Source organism: Grus americana, chromosome 10 (genome assembly GCF_028858705.1).
Source record: "Grus americana isolate bGruAme1 chromosome 10, bGruAme1.mat, whole genome shotgun sequence".
Lineage (NCBI taxonomy): Eukaryota > Metazoa > Chordata > Aves > Gruiformes > Gruidae > Grus > Grus americana.
In genome coordinates this window covers 12,731,972-12,752,536 of record NC_072861.1, presented here as the reverse complement: position 1 = coordinate 12,752,536, position 20,565 = coordinate 12,731,972, and the positions used below count along the sequence as shown (strand labels likewise).

At 35.8% G+C, this 20,565-nt stretch overlaps 1 protein-coding gene across 2 annotated transcripts in view; it reads right to left on the bottom strand.

The window, feature by feature from the left end:
* FGF7 (fibroblast growth factor 7) overlaps positions 1-9,748 on the bottom strand; it is a 30,796-nt gene extending 21,048 nt beyond the window's left edge. The window contains exons 1-2 of one of the 2 annotated variants that reach the window (XM_054836532.1): positions 9,222-9,748; positions 8,128-8,697 (exon numbers count right to left, since the gene is read on the bottom strand). In XM_054836532.1, coding sequence (XP_054692507.1) covers positions 8,128-8,413 — 286 coding nt within the window. In that variant the 5' untranslated portion in view covers positions 8,414-8,697; positions 9,222-9,748. Of the gene's footprint in view, positions 1-8,127; positions 8,713-9,221 lie in introns of both variants that reach the window. The other variant, XM_054836531.1, reaches the window with a different exon arrangement.
* Between the last annotated feature and the right edge of the window lie 10,817 nt (positions 9,749-20,565).

Genomic DNA, 20,565 nt, shown 5'->3' with positions numbered 1-20,565 from the left:
CTCTTCTTTTCAAGAGGTCTTTACTGCAGAAGCTACATGAGCACTGAATGGAATCAGTCCATTCACCACTCCATGCTGCCTTCTTCCCTTGACTTCGCTAGATCCACATTTTCTCCCAGATCCATCTGCTTAGTGGCTAGCTAGAGAGCCTGAATATCACTACCTTTAGAGTTCATGTAGACCACTCAAAGGGCAAATCTATCATCATAATGCAATGTTGTGCATGTGTTAAGCAAGAAGCTAGAAAACTCCTTTAGCAAGCATTTCCACACACCTGACAAGCATCTAAAACTTTGCATTTGCCACTACATTGCTTACAGCTGTGCACATAAATAGCCCACAGAACTATGGCACCAGTTCACCTGAGCAGCTCTGGGACTTCAGCACAGATTCACGTAGAACCTTTGCAAAATTTGATAGTGATTGTGATTCCCCTCCTCCCCCAATATCTTCAGCTCTAGATAATATGTTTGTTCATCTATAATAATTTCTGTCTTTAACAAAGTTCTCCATTTGCCTTTTTTTTCTGTATAAAGTCACTTCTGATTGAAATGTCAAATTCCACTTGACATTTAAAGGTCATAATAAAAACTTTGAGAATAATAAATAATAAAATTAGCACAGGTTATTAATGAAAATATGCTTCTTGTTCACAGGTGGGTTTTTTCTGTTTTAAATACATTACTCTAGATAAATATCAATACTCCAGGGTATCAAAATGGCTAAGAACAAGTCTGATCAACTTCTTTCTATAGTCTATAGCACCTCCCAGTGTCTATTAACACATTTAGACGAAAGCAAGCCAGCTTATCAAAAATGGAAGTGAGGCATGTCTGCTATTAAAGGTTGAAGTACCAGTGCTAGGAAACTCCTTCAAAAAACCCTACAGGCAATGGGGGTATTCAAAAAGTGTTGTGATTCAAGTGATGGAGATGAGTGATGTTTGTTAATCCCTGTGTTAGAAGTTATTGTGGTTACAAATGCTATGAAATGGGCGTGTTTCTATGTTTCATTTATAGCTTTGCATTGATCTATCAACGTTCTGACTGTGCTTAATTTTGAAAGATTGTGTACTGAAGGAAAATGTCAGTGCTTTTAATAGAATATCTAGACTTTAATAATTTCAGCCTGTTGGTTTTGAATTGTCAGATTCCCACTCTAACTTTAAAAGAGCAAATGCTCAGTTGGAATAAATGGACATAACTTTGCTGATATTAACTGGGATTTACCTGTCTGTCTGATTCAGCCTGTTTAGAATATTGTAGTCTTCTGTTGATAAACTGTGCAGGTACTAGAGTAATGTTGTAGGCAGTGTGTAAATACTGTAAAAAAAAAAAAAAATCCCATTACAATTTAATCGTCATCTTGTTCTTTGTTTCAAAAGCTAAATAATAGTCAAGAGACCGTATTGATTGCATTGGTATTTTTATTGCTTTTTGTGTGTGTTTTTATGAAGTTGTGGGCCACATCTGTGAATATCCACTTCCAACTTTTCAGCACTAATTGTTACAAAGAATTTTTTCCATTTGTATAAATGATGTCACATATTATGAAAGTTTTAAAGTGTGACCACTCAGTGCTATGATTGTTAACCTCTATTATGTTATTGCCATAGGAATTTTCACTGTTAACTTTTTCTTAATAATGCTTCTAAATTACATATACCAGAAGGCTGACTTGACCTTTCCGTCAGCTCATATCCACAATTAAAAATAAAGTCAAAGGTCAAAAAAGACAATTGAAATACAATTGCCAAATATAGTCATAGACAGTCAATTATGCAATGAAAGCAGTGTGCCACCCAAGGAGACTAACAGCCTTCATTTGCCTAAGCTTATTCTGTTTTGATGAGGAAAGTGTTCTAAAATATACTGCTAGTTGATACGACTTGTAGTGTGGAACAGTATAATTGTATGGTTTAAAATGTCTTGGCCTTCCTGAGCTTTAAGGAAGATGGTGGGCGAAAAGTAGCTTTGTTCTGTATCCAGGATCCTACAAATCTAAAAAAATCACTTTCAGATACTCAAACAATACAGAAAGCTGGAAGCTGTGAAGGGAGATACCTGGATTTTGGTTTTGGTTTTGCAAGACTGACTGTGTAAGGAATTAAATTTTCTACCAAATTCCATTTGCCTGGAAACGGAAAATTCCTTCCTTAAGATTAAGTTGAGCTCTATGTTTTTCTGTCTAGCTACTGACTTCAGTTATTTTAGTTAATAGTCTATTAGTCAATTAATATTCTATAATAAAAGTATTTAATATCTATAACAATTCTTGTTTAGGTTTGGAAGTTTTTTCCCTAATAATTTTTAAAGCTCTTTACACAGAGGTGAATAATTCTTTTTCATAGAGGCACAGAGTGTTTGAAAAATTTTCCCAAACTCTGTAAGTAAATTGCTTAAAGTTTGGATTAGTCTCTTGAGTGTCAGGTCAGGACCACTTCAGCACATTTTCTTCAGGATGGAGCAATAACATGCTTAATAATACAATACTGATTTTTTTTTTTTTTTACATTCAGAAATTTTAAACAATGAGGGGGGGAAGCTGAAGGGGAGAAGGGGCTGCAATTTATCTTTTTAAATGTATCCTGTAACTGCTTCTGCTGCTAGACTTGATTGATGGTTCCATAAAAATGTAACATTTCTCATTTCTGATAAATCTCAATATTGAGAGATTCAGAAAAACTGCCAAGTTACAGCTGAATTACAAAGGCGTATCACGGTAATTTGAATCAGTTTGAGCACAATGTGTATAGATTCAGCTTAGATGTTTTTCACTGCTCATATTGATTTTTAGCTCATACCCCAGGCATAGGCAGACACAGTCCTGTTGGTGCATGTTAGCTTTTGAAGCTGCTGCCTGTGCCTCAGCCCAGAGGTTTGATTCTCCCCTCAGAGTTTATGCAATCACTTTGTATTCAGAGTCAGAAGAAAGTGAGTATAAACTGCTACCGTTCTGGCTTTACACATATTTTTCAGCTGGTAAATACCATGAAATAGACAAGGTGATAAAGGTTCAGGAGGTAAATTCAGAAGTGGTGAACAGTTTTAATTGTGTTTCGTGGCACCCTTGTCATACTGTGTCAGTTGAGCGCTGATCTAGACATTGATCTATGAGATCTGAAGAATCTTGCTGCATTAGTTCAAGACTTTACTCCCTCCTTTATTCTCCTCACTTCCCTCAAAAGGTACTCATCAAAAAAGTCAAAAGAAGCTGTAAGACAGGCATAACTCAGCTGCTTCTGTTATCTGCATCTTTGCTAAACCCCATCTTCATCAGCAGTTGATGGTGAAAAGCTGGGATTTGTGATAAGGTATAGGCATAGAGTCTTTTTTGCTGGTTGAAATTTGAGGGGTGGTATTTACCACCAGTGCTATACAAAGAGCTAGAGAGGGAACAGGGAAATCTGTTATATTTAGATCTGATTAATCAGATCTATAGGAGGGAAAGTCATCCTTGGCACTGCAGGCTAAGTATTGAGAGGATACACATATATTGCCATTTGAACTAAATCACTTTCTGTTATAATTGAAAAAATTAGCAGAGTACTAATGTGAAGCAAAAGCACTTTCACATTAGTGAAGGTTTGTCTTCTGATGCCAACATATTGGTTGAAACAACAACCTCAAGAAAAATTAAGAATGCAGTTGCAAAGATGACTTTCTGTTTGGTGGGAATGCACATAACACTTAACTGAATCTGGTACATCAATACCTGCCTTGAAATATCTGATTTTCAGGTACTGAATCTTCTTGCTCTTCTATATAATATATAATTAAGCGACAGAAATAGGATTTATATAGTGGCACAGCATACATATTCCAACATTTGTTTTACCTTAAGAGGCATATATAAAATGCTCTTGGAAATAATTTTGATTTCTAAGCAAGCTTGGGTATTTAACCACTAAGATGAGTATAAAGTGTATTTTTCTCATCAGTTAGGGTTTAGGTTTGAACAAAACTGAGTTAGAGTTCATTTAATATTGCTGAAAACTATGACTTGTTGGATTTTGATCAAAATAGAAGTAGTTTTCCAAGATAAAAATTGTAATCAAGGTTTCAGCCATTTTGTGTCAATATCTCACTAGACTATCTTTTCTTTTTCCTTTTTTTTGGTTACTTTTTTTTTTGTTGGCTTTATGCACTGAAAAGAGGAGGAAATAGTCACTTTCTGGGTTTAGAGCACACATGGAATATGATAGGATCAGACATCTTAGGATTCAGGTTCCGGGAAGGCTTTTCTAGTACTAACAGACCCTTTGAAGTCTTTAAAATGAGATTCCAAAGGCAACAGAGCGTGGAAAGTCCTAAAGCATCATCCAGTCGTAGTTGTAAATCCTCTTGGATAGAGTCAAAATAGACTCTGATTTTTGCCACCTTTTTTCCTGAACAAAATCAAATAAAATCTGGCAAAATTCAGAAACACAAACTGAAATGAAAGGAGTAAGCAGTAATAAGGAGAGATTTATTTTCTATTGAAGATAAGAGTTAACAAATTGCCATATTATCTCCAACATTTGGTCAGTCACTCTCACTTTTTACAGTCATGAATTCAAAAAGTCTGTCTTGTGTGCCCACTTAGATTATTTTACATGAACAAGATACAAAATTTATTTTTTAATAAAAAGCAAATAATTTAGGCTTGGACAAGATATAAGTGATTGTCAAAGAGAATTTTTTTTATGAATAATGACACATTTTTCTGCGTGACCTCATCTCTTGGCTGTTTCCTAATTCTTGCTTTAATTTTTCAGTATGTGACTCTTGGTTCTCACTCTGCCTTTTAGTATTCAGAATGAAAGCAAAGCTGTCAGGTGCAAAATTATTTCCTCTGTTTAGTGGATACCACTGTCCTCTGATTTGCTTAGTTTACTCTTGAGTTATCAGCTTTATGTCCACCAGAAGGCTCTACTGCTTTCTGAAATGTGCACAGAATAATATTCTTTGGATGCCTAACAAGGTCATCACTGTTGTAAACAGGATTCAACAATTTGCTTTCACTGAAACAGTACACGCGTATTTCTTGGACTAAGCAGTTCTAATGTGTTTTGGAACAAGTGAATTGTAAATACAGATTAATTACAATTGATGAGTGAGGATTTGGTTCAGTATTTAATATTGTCATGGAATTTCAATGCACATACATTTAATACAGTGGCTTTTGAATTAAAATCTTAAGAAATTTTAACAGTTTCATTACTTTTGCTGTTAATTCTATAGGATGTATATATAGACTTTATTCCGTAACTTACTAGAGAAGTTTGAAATACACAGACCTTGATTCCTCACTGCCTTGGCATTCCTGCATTTATATTCTCAACTGATGAGAGAAGCTTGGTGAATTTTGGCATTTGCCAAAGTTATGATGAAGTTACCATTCTACAGACGTTTGTCAACGTGAATATTGCTCTTCACATTATTCATGCTTCGCAATTCATGGGCTGAAAACAAGTAATTGCTGCAAAATTGTCAGTGCAGCTTTCTTCATGAAGTGAAATTATAGTTAAAAAATACAAAAATTTTAACATGTTTTCACATGTTAGTGATTCAAAAGGGAAAAGGATTCCTTTTCTTTATTATGTAAGTGGAAAATTAGGATAAAATAAGAAGATACTTCTCAGAGAAACACTTTTCATACCCATTGATTAATTTGACTGCAACTGTTCTGGGATTTCATCCAGAGAAACAGGTCTGATCTACCTTTTACTAACTTTCAGAACTGGAAATCATGGAACAAGAATATTTGAACACCCGGATTAATACATCTTTGTAATGGGTATGATTTTTAAACTATGCTTTTCAGAGACCCCGGATAAAAATAGCCTGTTTAGTCTTTAATGTTAAAAATTTTGCTTAGGGAAAGTATATTGATCCAGGTAGGGTTTTTTAATTTTGTTTTTTTCCCCTCATATCATGTTATTTTCTTTATGGGTATTTCAGTATAAAGCCATAAACACATCTTCAAAAAGGCTTCTTACATATTCTGTTGGATAGAGAGTATGACAAAAAAGAAGTTTTTCATAGTACTAATTTTTTGAGTTTCTTGGAAAATCCAGTCCTCTTTGTCTACGGTTTCCTATTATATTTGTCCAACAAAAGCATTTGGGTTTTATTTCCTAGTGTACAACAGATAAAGTAGAGCAAGAGACTTAAGATGGTGGGAGACTTCCCACATACTTTAAGTTTATTGGAGACAGTTCATCATAGTGCACATACCAGATAAACCATTCAAGTATTGATTGTTTTTTCTCCTCATACCTGTTGCATTTACCAGAAAAAGAATTCAAATTTTTTTTCACTGCAATACAAATGTAAGAGTTTAACAACTCAAGGTTCCCCTTCTGTAATTTGTAATAGTTAGTTACCATCACTAAATCTTCACAAACTGTTCAGAAAACTATAAGAAAATGGATTGCCTTTAGCACAAGATGATCTGATATCCTCTAATGGTTTCACTACAGAATGTTTCAGGATGTCATTAGTGTGCTTCAACAGCATGGGATCCTGCAGAGAATTGAGAACCTTTACTTGAATTTGAAATAATGCTAAATTACTAACAAAGTTTTTATTTAAGCATCATGGAACTAAAAAAAGCAAATTTATATAATTATTCAGCTCAATATGCTGTCATAATCTCTTTAAAGTGTTTGTAAGTAATAACAGAAAAAAATTGTTACTGTGAATATTCACTTATCTGCAAAATTTAGAAGAAACTATTTCAACAGTCAGTAACATTTTTTTTTCCAGTGTTTTTTTTTTTTTTTTATGGGAGCAACATTTCATGTCAAAATTAGCCCTATGGATCTCTATTGTAGCAATGTTCTCCTGAAAGTCAATGGGAGTCATCCTGAATATGGACCAAATAATTTATTTGGCTGCTGGCCATGTGTTGTCTTTCAGAGGAATATGGTTATTCACTACGTAATAGTGTAGGAAGAAAGGAGACATATGGAAACAAATCTTAAAAGAAACAGTAACATTAGCGAATGAAATTTTAGCAAGTTGCCAAGCACTTAATGTAGTCATGAAGTAAAGAAATAAATTATGAAGCCCACTAGCCAGGCACTTAGCATGCAAAAGTACTGTTCTTATAGAAAATAAGAAGTCAACTTCAGTTGAAAACTGAATCACACTAACAGTTCTTGAAGTTTGATTTATTGATTTCTTTTGCTGCTGCTGTTATACAAAGCACAATACATACAACCTACATTAAAACTGTATTTAATAGCATTCTTGGAAATATATTTGTCCTTTCAGTTGACTATAAACACTAGACCAGCATCTGTCTGACCCCTTTTCCTTACAATCTTGTTTTGAAACATGCAATATAATCCTATGTCTTTTCAAGTAGATGTCATGTTTCTCTAAATAAACAAATATATTGTAATAACATGAAAGTCAAAGTGGCAAAAATAGTGACTGTAAAATTGATGCCTTCAAGTGTAAGTGGAAGATCTAGAGGTATTTGTGTGAAAAACACAGATTAGTACAACAATTCTTTTGCTTGTTCAAGAACTGTATTTGGTACAGCTTTACAAAATATTGTATGTCCATTCTCTCTAGATGAGTCATGTTTTTGGAAGAAAGGGGAGAGAATATTTTTTCAGCATCATGATCATTGTAATAATGAACTGCAGAAACTATAATAGATTTTGTTCCTGGCTTGGCAAACTATCTAAAAGATTTTGCAAGAGAGTTTACATAATTCTTTCCATTGAACTTTCTAGTATTGCATATGTTTTAATTGTTAACTCAAACACACCAAACTCTTAGGTAGTTTGTGAACTATATAAATGTGGTTTAATGTTTCATAAGTATTTTATGAGCAGAGTTTGTGGTTATACATTTTCATACTTACAACCTTAATTCACTTGTTAAAATAGGCTCTCTGTTTGCTAATAGTTACCAGCTGTAACTAATACATTAGCAGATCTACAATGTAGTATTTAAAATGACGCATTTCAAAATCAATAACAAATGTCCTGCTGTAGGATTAATTGGAAAACTTGTCTTATACAATGGTCAGTAGGCTATACAAAATTCTTTTGAAATTACAGTAAATCAAGGAATAGGGAACAATGCGTAAATTTCTAAAAACTTAGAAATAGAAAAAAAAATTACTTACTGTAGTTGTTGTTTGCTTCTCTTGTCCCTTTTACTTTGCCTCGCTTATCAATCCTCATATACCACTGAGTTCGACAGAAAAGTCTTCTCACTCTTACATCCCCCCCTTCCATATAATCATAGCTTCTGGTATGTCGCTCAGGGCTGGAACAGTTCACATTTGTAGCCATTTGCTCTGGAGTCATGTCATTGCAAGCTAAAGATATAGTGCCCATTAGAAAGATAATGTAAAAGTATGATCTGTAGAGCAAAATTGGCAGGATCCATGTCAGTATCCATTTGTGCATTATAGTGCAGTGTTCTGGGTGTTCATGAACAACATAATGAAAATTAAATCTCAAGTAGGCTGTTGCTCTTAGGTCACCGACCTGCCTTCTGTCTTTACGAGTTACAGATTCATTTAAATGAGATTGTTCCCTCTTCTAGAATTCTGATCGTTATTCCTTAATAGTTAATGGCGAAATAGAAGAGCTTCTTAAATACCTCTTCAGTCAGAATATCCTTTAAAGACACAAGTTATAAAAACCTTTGTTGTCGTGACCTTCTGTACTACTTGAATTTGCTGCTTGCACTGAAAGTAAAAGATCTGTGAGAAAAGGTGCATCTATAAGTCTTTGTGCTCAATTGTTACAAACATGCAACTGAAAAGTACATAAATGTATGACATGCTGAGCTGATTTTTTTAAAATATGTAAATGTATATACAATAGATATCTCTCACACAACTTTTTACATAAACAGACATTTAAACTGATCGTAAACATAGTTCTGTTTTCAGTTTTAAGTCCTTCCAAAAATCCCCTATTGATTCAGTTGACTACTTTCTCATACATGGTAAAATTCTGCTGATTACTTCATACCTATATATTCACTATTAGCACAATCTATCAGATAACTTTTCTTCCCGTTCAAATTTCAAAACAGACCTCTTAGTCTTAGCTCTGTATTTTTATTCCTACCCTTTTCAGATTATTAATAGAAATAGTTCTCTTAATGTCTTAATGCTTTTTTTAGTATCTAGCATATAAAAATTAAGAGAAAGGTTATTAGCTATTAGAAACTGTTAACTGTCCTTTACAAGAACATTCAACTTACTTGTTTCTGTTGATAAGAGCTGGATACCCAAGTATTCCATTTCTGTTGTCTGCTTTTTGCAACATGAGACACTCTACTGTAGCTACAAACTTTCTCAGCTCAGAAAGACTCCACCAGAATTATAATTGTTTCCATAAATCAACACGCTGGAGAGATGGTGTGTATGTGCTTATGCGTGCGCATGCATGTGTGTGTTGAGCCTGTTGTTCAGTCCTTTTCGATAAATACCTTTGCTGACCTCACTTGGAAGCAATTAGAATTTAACCAGTCAGCTGTCAGTTGAATGCACGAACAAAAATAAAAGGAGACTTGCATTGTATCGTGTCCAATGGTCATCAGAGGGAGCTATGTACATAGTTTATACTTTAAATCTCCAAGAATCTACTTTCTAAAAACATATATTCTGTGGTGTGTGGATAGAATTGCTTCGCATGCTAGCTAGTGTTTCTGTGCTTTGATTTAGGTCAGTATTTTTCTGTCCTTAAAAAATTCCTCCTCCTCTCTTTTGTACTCACATGCTTATCTCAGTTTGCTGTCAAATCTTTTCTGCAGTTTTGTGGATTCATAGTCTGCGTAGTGCCTTTCTGATGGATATATGAAACATGTGGGTCCATTATGTACCGTGGAGAACAGTGTGCTGTGGCCATTATAGATCATGCAGTATAGTTTTATATTATGGACTTGAAAAGAGAAACAACCACACAGAAGATCACTGAGATTTTTATTTGATCAGCCACTAGGTGAAAATGAGAATGTATACTTGGATGTTTCAAGGTCTGGCATTTAAACACAACCTTCATCAGCATGAAGGAAAAATTACTACTAGGGAACAGCCTTCCTTAGCATACGTAGTTATTAGTTCTTGAAACTCACAACATGCGAATGAAAACTGGCAGCAATGCAAAAAAACCCCTTACACTGCATACCAACCAATGGGTGATCAGCAGGCTTAAAATACAGAGAATCAAAATAATGGGTAGATATGTCTGGTTTTCTGTTTCGGCATGCTTATTTCCATCTTTGGCACCAGTCTGCTATCCAAAGTCCAGGTTCCATTTCACCCTTAAATTCTGTTGAGTTTCTAGTGAATGTGTTTGTAAAACATACTGAAGCTAAGTTTTCAGTAGCTCCTTATCCTGTTTAATTTCACGCTGTGAATATACCTCAGACCTTTTAGTAAGTAACAGTAACAAGCAAAGTTTGGAATTAATCCACATATTAAGAATAGTTTACTTACCATTAGTTGTTCATACTTGGTAAGATAAACTGCATTATATTTCCCTGCCTTTATCCCACCCCAACTCCTTCCTGTCTGTAGAAATGGATAACAGTTACTACTTAAAAATAAAGTAAACTGTAGAGGCAGTTGAAAATCCTAGGGAGTACATATGTGCCACCTTGTGGTGAGGGGGACATAAGTAAATTGGGGTTTTTCACTGGAATGACCCAAAATGAGCATAAAGGTATATGACAGCAGACAACCTTGTATTACTCAGCCCTTCCTATACACAAACACAGAGAACGAGTCATTTCCTTCCTTAAAATCCTCAACTTCCTTCTCGGTGCTCACTTGGATTAATCCCATTTGTTGCTTGCCTTGCATTCTTTTTTTAACCGTTTTCATTCAAAGTCCAAGGTTGATAAATTTTTTTTCTTCTCATTATCTCCATTTCAGCATATTGGGCTGTTCCCCATATTCTCTGGCCCTGCCTAACTTTTCCAGTTCAGCAAAAGGCTCAGTATATATACCTTTACGATATGAAAGGTATGGTGCTTAGACCTTTCAACAGCTGGATGCCTGCAGCAGATACAGAAAGAAGTGGCTTTCATTAAGTTAACCCTTGTAAACTGTGATTACAGCTATTTCCAGTTTGACTTGTATCTTGTCAGCCCGTGACCACCATTTTGACAAGAAGTGGGGACTGAAGTGATTTATCCCAGTTGTGGTTTTTGCCAGTACATTTGCTGGATTTATATCAGTGTGTTCTCTGATCCATTCCACAGTCTGAATTCAGAATGATAGCAATGAAAAAAATCTGTGGTATTCAAAAGGCTTATCTGTCATGTATTATAAAGAAAGCAGTCAAGGATAAAAGGTAATCTGTGTTTTACTCAGCAAAGTAGGATGCAAGTAGAAATGTTTTTGTAAATAGTCTGGGTCTTTTATGTGCAATAGCAACTTTCACTTTCAGATCCACATTGGTTTTAATTTTTCTTTTTCCTTGCTAACTTATTGTTTCTGACAGTTAGTAACAGGAGAAAAATACATACCTGAGGTTTTGGTTCCAGAAAGCTGGAGCTACTCATGGTCCGGGCATCGGCATGTATTTCTCTTGGCCCTGAAAAAATAAATCACTTGCTGTAAGTGTGTGTTTAAGTGGTGCTTCAGTTCAGATCTTTACAAAGTTTTGTATTTAGAATAAATGAAAAGCAGTTTAAATAAGGCACTAGCTGTAAGTTTAGTGAACAGTGCAGTTACTCTTTAATTACTGCTGATAACATTCATATCCTCACATTTTCTAATTATAGAATAACTTTTTTCCCCACAACGCTTTAACTGGAGTTTTACTTAATTGCACAGTTTTATGTCTTGCTACACAACAAGTACAACTGCATATTTTTTTAATGAAAGGACTCCATCTTGATCTGCATATGCAAGTCAGGATTCTTTGCCTAAATCTCTGATCCCTTGAATGATCCAAGCCACTTCTGTTTAAACCAAGCATAACTAATATGTCTCTCTAATTGAACTGGTTTACTTTTATGGAAGATTTCGTTTGATTGGCACTTCCTCCTTTATCTTCTTCCAAACGTGCATGCCCAGGGCTTTGCAAATCCAATGCCAGGCAAGTTCTTAATGATATATAGAAATTGTTCACCTAAAATTCTGGTGACTTTTGCATTTCTTTGGCGAGATTGTATTTGAAGAAATGTGTTAACGTGTCAGGACGACATGAAAATGTGCAAAATACACGTGCTGTAAGCCATCCTTTAAAATTTAAACCTGCTGCCTTTACGTTAACCCACGCATTGGTTCCTGCTTCCTAGTTGATAGATGGTTGTCCACAGCATTGCTACAGTACATGTGCTGAAAAGAAAAAAGTGGAAATGAATTGCAAGCATTTTGCTTCTAATTATAAAGATTGCGCATAGGCCTCCAGTTCAAATAGAAACAACTTTTAATAAAATCTGTTCCCTTTTCCTTCACATAGGAAATTACTTTTTGTCCTTTTAGATGAAAACATGACTATAGGGATCCATGCTTTCTTCATCTCCGGGCTGGCCAGTTGTAATATGTACTGCCCAGGTTTGTCATTGGGTCATGAATGCTACTTTTTAAAAAAAACTCCATTTGGTCCAGCTTGCCCTCAGGGCAACACATACCTGCTAAGAAACTATCGTTCTGCTGCTCCTTGTTCCTCAATCCATTTCAAAGTTGCTGTAGAAACATATTCCAGAACTTTCAGAATTTAAGACAGTAGGAAGATAAAAATCTCTGTATCAGACTTTAAACCGAAGATGTTGGGTTTTAATGCCCTGTGGCAATATCTAAAATGGGATTGGAAGGCCCTACGAAAAAAATTTCACAGATGTGAAGGTGCTAAATGTTCTCATGGTTAAATAATTATCCTCAGTTCCCTGATCTCAGAAATCAGGATTGGATCAAGGTTGACTTTTGTGACATGCAAAAGATACCAGAAAACTGCTACTGCTGGTGCGAATCTTTTGTCAATTTTGATATCTGAAAGAACACCGCAACATGCATGCAAAATAAATGCATTTAACAAGGCAGTAAAAACAAGAGAGATGAGGAATATGGAGCTTAAGTTCACAACCTGAAAAGATAAATCCAAACTGAAATGTAAACTTAAGATTAAAAACCATAATTATGAATCCTTTCTCTGACTGTAAGAATGTCTCTGTGGTTTTGGTAACTGGTATGGGTTATTAAAATCATATTGAAAAGACAACAATAAACCCTTCACATAGGTCCATATATATCATAATTATTATTGTACTTAGTTAAATGTTTTATGGACCATCTAAAAATAATTTATGAATAACATCTAAAGCAAGAATGAAGCTTTGTTGCAATGATAACATATATCCATTATTACTCTGTCTATCTGCTGCTCTTTTAATCTCAGAAAACAATTTCAGTTCCTTCTAGTCAGAGCCTACCTGAAGGCAGATTTTGGAGGCCAGTTTTCAGCCTCTTTTCACTTTTGATTTGGGGTTTTTTCATAGTTTTGAACGAGTTTGCGGTTTCATTGATCTGCTAATACTATCTATATACCTCACTGAACAAAGGTTAATTGAGAATGAGAATGGAAAATTATTCTATTATTCAAATATTTCTTTATATCTCTAATTAAAATCAAGTCATGGAAAATAATAGATTGTGCAAGTTATATGGTCCTCTATTTGATTTACACCACAAGTTGCACTCCTTGATTAAACCACAAGAAAGCTGAGATTATTAGTAGACTTCCAGTAACCACCTGTTGGCATCTAGTTACATGGCAGTGCACTAAGCGCTGCATTTTCTGATGTACAGATGCTACCAGTTAAAGTCAGAAAGAAAAGACGATTACAAGGATTAGTAAAAATGTACAGCAAGTATAATGACACATGACTTAACATCTTACATAGATATATACCTGTACATAATGAAAGGCCTTGCAATATCACTTAGTAGTAGGTAACCTTGCATGTATATGTGTAGGGTAGTCTATAACTCATCTGAAAGTGAGCTGGTTGTGCAAAACCAAGACATAGCGATTGGTCAGAATTTGGGGAAATATGGTTTGGGTGGGAGAGCACTAGGATTTAATTAGGAGATTGGGATTGGGCCCTCCCAGGAATGTGCAGAGGAAGAAAGAGGCCAGCACTGCAGACAGAAAGTTCAGAAAGGGAACTGGAAAAGTTGAGGAAGGGACAGGGACCTAAGTAAGGAGGTTGTGAGTCAGTAGACATGCAAAATAAACCAGGAACACTTCCAAAATCCTAAAGTGAAATGAAGCTTTACAGAGAAGCAATTTATTCATCTGCCCATGGGCATACCCAAAATATTAGGTGCCTCTGTGTGCTTACAGCAGCCTTCTACAGCTATGAGTTTCTCCAATTAAATAGGCATGATAGATCCAATATGTATTGCTTCTATTGCATAGCGTAGATGTAAAATGCTCCTATGATGGAATTTTAAAAACCTACGCTCACACGTGTACACACTCTACATTGAAATATTATTAATGCTGTGAAATAAAATACTCAAAAGGCACAAATTGCCGGTTACCCATCTCGTGCATTAAATCAGGAAGGGAACTTGTGAAGAAAAGAATGATCATAAAACTTACAGTCTGTATCATGGTATGAACTCACAGAGACAGCCAAACCAATGTTATCAAAGTAAGCTCTTGGCGTCTCCATATACTTCAGCAAGTCCAGGATTTCACCTGAGGTTTAACGTGGATTCCTTCTTTATGGTTCTGTGTTATTTGCAAGTGTCTTAAGTCTTGAGATTTAACTAGATATTTTTCAGTGGCTTGCTTTTTTCTATACAAAGTAGGCAATAAAGCAGATAGGTATAATCAGTACAAACAAATGCAAAATAACAAAATGTGAGACTGTATATGGCAGAAAAGCTACTGGATTACTACTGTGTATTTAATATTTGATTTTAGGAAACAGCTGGAGTAAGACCTTTCCTAACCTTCAGTTAATTATATGACCTATTATTACACATGTTCTAAAAGCAAAATAGTGTAGGGGACAAGTGCCCTGTTCCCCTGTAAAGCTGTGCTGTTTGCAGTGAGTTAAAAACTTAACAGTAGATTCAGAACAAGAACAATTCTCTGTAATGATTGCATTATTTATTATCCATCTGTCAGAGACAGGGACACCACTTAGTCACAAAAATGTAAGGTTTTCCAGCTGTTTATCACTTGAATGGTAGATAAGTGTGTGCTGAACTGAGGGAATCTTAATAAAAGGGTGTCTTTACTAGAGAATCTGTGTTAGTAATTGGTTTGCAGAGTGAGCTCCACCACCTTTCTTCACTTTTTCCATTCCCTCACTTCCTGATAATGAAGTCCATGATATCCTACTATCTCTGTATATTGAGGCCAGAATAGTCATTTGATAATCTAGTAAGGGTGTGAAAGGAAGATGTAAAATGCTAGGGATCTGAGTGCAGTTCACCATATTAGGGTTACAACGAGCATGTCAGCATCATTCCTCAGGCATCTAGTGTGGGCATGGACTAGTGAGCCAGTTTTTCTAATTATAAAAAGAAGAAAAGAGTCAAAATACCTTTGCATTCAAAGTAGCAGGGCAAATTGAGGCTATGTCAAAACTGCAGAGTTTCTTTCAGATCTCCTGCAAGACAGGCAAGATGGGACACTATTGATTTCAAACCAATTGTAAGTTAAAGGTGCCTAGACTGAGGCTTACCATATAGTTTATACTGCAAGTAAATAGCACCATCCTGCTCCTCTGTACATGTAGTTCTGTGGATTGAAGGAGTGATCCCTTCTCTCTGTGAACAGCTGTACTTCCAAGAGTTTAAATGTCTCCCGCTGCAGCTGTTGCTCTGTTAGATGGTTATTTGCCTGACTTGTGGCATCAGCAAGGGTTGAATTTTATCAGCAACTGATGAAGGTCACGCTTTGAAACAGATCTTAATCAGAATTGATGTTGTTCTGATCTGCCTCTTTACTCCTGGCTTACTTTGCTTATCATAACTATCACATTACTAAAATAATTTCTATGCTTTTAACATTAATTCCAGTTGCTACTTTTTCACACTTATTTTTGACAAAGACTAAAATATTCTCCACCCAAACCTAAATATTACTGTTACGTGAAGCTGGAATGCAGAACATTTGGGAAGTGATAGATAGAAAGGGGGGGGTGGGGAGGAAGCTAAGACTAAGGGATCTGTGTATTTTCCCTTCTCCCCCATGGCAGAAGACTTTTTAATCCTATAAAAGAGGAGGGAAAACTTGATTCCCTGATAGGAATTTTCTACTGTAGTGGTAACTTCTCCTTATCAGCTTTTTATGATATTGGGTGCATCTGCAGCATTTGTCTAGTTTGTACCTCTTGCATTTCTGTTGGCTCTGCCGTACTTGACAGTGCATTACTGCAACAGAGACCTTTTCTGTAGTAGAGAACTTTTTTTGACCTGACTTTGTCAGCAGACTATATGAATACAATGCTTTTGCTTCAAGGACTTAAATGTTACAGCTCGCCATGCCCTGTGTGTCGTGGGTGAAAAACTGTGGTATATGGGTGAAAAACAAGTTCACAGAATAACTGTTCCTAAGAGTGCTTGTTGTTCACTTAAGCAGTAGAAATAATGTGATTTTGGAGGCTATTGGCCACAAATAGTAAGTCCATAAAACAATTCATAAATAGCCAATACCCTGAAAATTGCTTTTTGTATCTATTACATAAATATACATACATCAGGTTGATTTTTTTCAGATATGTTTTAAATGAAAAAAAAAATCCCAAAACCCAACAAAAACCCAAACCCTTTTTTCCCCAGAAACAAAAGGTTTTGTGAAAACTTTTTTCACAGTGAGTAGGTGTATCTGCTCCAGTGCTGAAGTTACTGTGCTGAACTACGTCATGCTGAGGTACAGAACACGCCAGTCCCTTGACATGGCAGTCAGCTGAATAAGTTGGGGTTTTGTCAATCCAGTTGACTGAAAACCACAGAATAAGAAGATATAAAAATATAAGAAAAGTTACTGAAAAGTTTTTTTTTTTTTAAGAATTTTGACAAGCATTTTTTTGCTAGTTAACCACACTTCAATAAAACTCCTCTGAAGATTATGCCATTGTTTATTTGTTCGCTTCGTAGCATTGTTAGATGTGAACAATACATTGGCAGTGCCTGGTATGAATTCTTGGTCTCTAAAAAGTCTCTAGTGAATAGTTTATCAAATTTAACATGTATTCTATAATCCTGAGTTACAGATTAGTTTTTCTGCTCAAGTAAACGGACTGTGCTCTTCCTGATTGTGTTCCTGTTGGTTACTAAAACTTTTTATATATTTTCTTGATTGATAAGCCTGTGGAAGAAAAGAAAGGTCTCTTACAGTATCCTAAAATCTGGGGGCTTGTTGCAATTCTTACTTTTCTATGAGGATTGTGAGGTTTTATCAGTTATCCCAATACCAACATGATTTTGATAGCCATTACTTCAACAGCAATAAGAAGATATCTTTTACAGGAGTCTCTGGTTGTACAGCTGTGGAAAAAAATATGTGATAATGCAAAGAAAGATCACCTCTGTACACACAAAAGTAAAGTTACATGAACAATGTTAATTCCAGTATTTCCCAAATTCAAGGTGCTTGACTTTGTGATCTTAATTTTCTTCTGATATTGGAGTAGCTGATAGTTATAATTGTTGATTTACACAGTTTGTAGTGTGAGGAAGAGGTGTAGGATCACAAAACTTTTACAAAAACTCCAAAGCTGCCATTTGTTCCATTACAAATATTTTGCTCTGTGGAAATACTATTTCTTATGCCTCCAGAGGAGTGTTTGCAATGTCAAGTCAAAGTACTTCTGCCTCTTTCTTCAATGCAAGGGGCAAAGAATTTTACTTGATACACTTCTAACCATCTCTATAATAGTTATAGGGACCAGTGTCTCAAACATAGCAAATGTTTCAAAGAATGGATCTTTGATGCAACACCAGTCCTTCAACATCCACAAATGCTGCTTTTCATGCAAGTTATTGTCTGAGTATGCAAGCTCTGCAAATTTTTGCATGAGGGCAGTGATGGGTGTCCTCAAGTATCCCAAGGGGCCTGTTAATGTACAAGCAGGTGCTGGCATGTGGAAGAGAATGGAGAACCAGCTAGGGGAAGAGGGAAATTAGAAGCATTAAAAACAGTGTAAGAGAAGAAATAATGGAAAAAATTGGGGGACTCACAGAAAGAGGGAGAGAGATGGGAGGCTTAGGGAGGAACAGAGGAAAGTAATGAGGTCCTAATGTATGCAATATCTCAGAAGAAACAGAAGCTAGAAAATAAGGGACCCTGGAGGTAAACTGTAGTATCCTGGGGCCATTTTAAGAAGGTACAGGGAGGGATCAAGGAATTTCTCATATAAATCCCCTCTTCTGTCTGATGCTTTTTCAAAACATATCTAAGAGAAATAACATCATTTGGCAAATCAAATATGTATCAGGCTGTACTGCATGGAATCTTTCATTTCTAAGTTTTACATAAATATATTTAATATTCAATGTATTTTGGTATTGGTAATCTGCAGTGAAGGACTTCTAGGGATGGAGTCATTACTGTACCACATGGTGACAAAGCTTTGTTCACGCAAAAAATAAGATACTGATACCCAAAAGTGTTTGTGTGTGAAAACTAGAAATAAGTTATATCTTCTGCCTTTATATAGCGTGCTATTTCAAGCCAAGTTTTGCAAGTCTGATTGTGTGGCCTATGCTTTTCCCACTGGCAGTGACTCTCAGCTGCAGCAAAATGACCTGTGCAACCGGGACGGTTGTCAGAGTTGCTGCTGAGGAGGGCCAAGCCAGTCTCAATTCAAGCCCTCCTGAAATTAAGGTAGATAAGTGAGAAAGACATCCTTTTTATGTTTGTTTGTTTAATTATTATTTTTCCTACCCAAGTGAAGAAATCCATTCTTCTCCATGCTTGTCAAAGGAAACTGCCACCCTCTTCAGTGGTCTCTGATTCTTGGCCTAGATGTAAAGATGCACGGGGAAAAAAAAATGGCTTCAGTAGGACCACGCTGATATCTGCAGTAGAAGTTGTGGCATTGAGGATTGGTCCTATAATTTCCTTTGTGATTTGTGATCCCTGTTCCTTTGTGAATGGAAATGTTGCTCTTTTCTAATGTTTGTGAAGAAACAGCTGGTCTACTCTGCAAAACAGTACCATTAAGTCATACTCAGTCTTCAAGATTACAGATACTGGCCTACATTTAGCACAAAAAGAGCTCCCATTAGGATTGGCATGAAGATAAGGCTTCCATTTAGTGGCTTTCTGGAGTTGAAGATAGATAATTTTTTTGGAACCTTTGTATCATACTTACAGGCCAGTAACCAAAGTGGTATTCCTGTAAAACGCTGAGGTCTAAATGTAAATTAGTTTGGTTTTTTTTAATCTCTGAGCTTTATTGTTTGTGGATTTATGAGCAAAACTGAAAATACCAATTTTTCTTTGTTTTAGTGTTGGCCGGTACACCAAACTTTAAGATAATGGTGCATTGGAGTATAATCAGAATAGGTGTCTGAAGAACTAGATGGTTTCGTGTTTTTTAGGGATTTTTTTGTGAAAGAGGAGAGTTCTGGTTTTGAGTGGTTTTCAGTTCCTGCCCCACCCTTCTAAAAGATACATATGCTCTCCCTCTTCAGTTTTGAGAAACACCCCCAGGGCATCCTTTTTATTTGAATTGATTTTCTGGTTGTTTATCTTTTTCAATCTGGTCATGAAAAGCACATCTGGTTCCTATTTTAATCAGTATTCCAGTGGGAACAACATCATATTATAGAAGGCTAACAATGCTAAAATAATAATCCATAATGATGCAACTTCTGGTAATTTAAAACTATTTTATCCACTGTTTGTAGAAGTGTGTTAATGATGTAGGCCAACTGATCTCTTTGTAGATTAAACTCACCCTGGGTCCTAATAACGGAGAAATATCTGACATCCACATAGGCGAACCCTTCAAACTGTCAGGAATTCTTGTTTTTTCTGAAGAGTCTGAGCATTTTAGTACTTATGGAAAGTGCTTTAGTTTCCACAACTGTTGGTTTGGCAATCAGTTGACAAAGAGATTGGGTAAAGCAGCCCCAGTGCTAGTTTATACGTAAACTTGTTCAGCCTTTTATTTCATGCAGTTCTGTGTCTAGAGGTGATAGGGTAGGAGGTCTTTGTCTTGGTGGGGTTTTTTTGGTTTGTTTTTTTTTTTTTTTTTACTTTGTTAGTTGATTCAGTACTTGGCCTATGTGGTAAGACTGTCAGAAAGTGAGCGTGGTTATTTTATTACAAAACTCTGTTAGCAGCTAAACTGAGACCTGCTGTTTCAAATAGGTTGGCAAACAACTTTCAAGTGGTAGGACTTGTTTTTTATATTTCTTGTCTTGGTTTGAGGCAGCAACAAAGAGGAAAGACTGCTATCATTTCTCTAATGAATACATAAGTACTTTAGCAATTACGTAAAACTGAAACATGATATCTCTGCAATTTTTCACGTGAGTTTGCAATAGTCCAGCAAAGCAGCAGACTCTGCTACCTTATGTGTATGACAAGGGAAGGCTTTGTTGAAGTGTGGACCTCTCTGT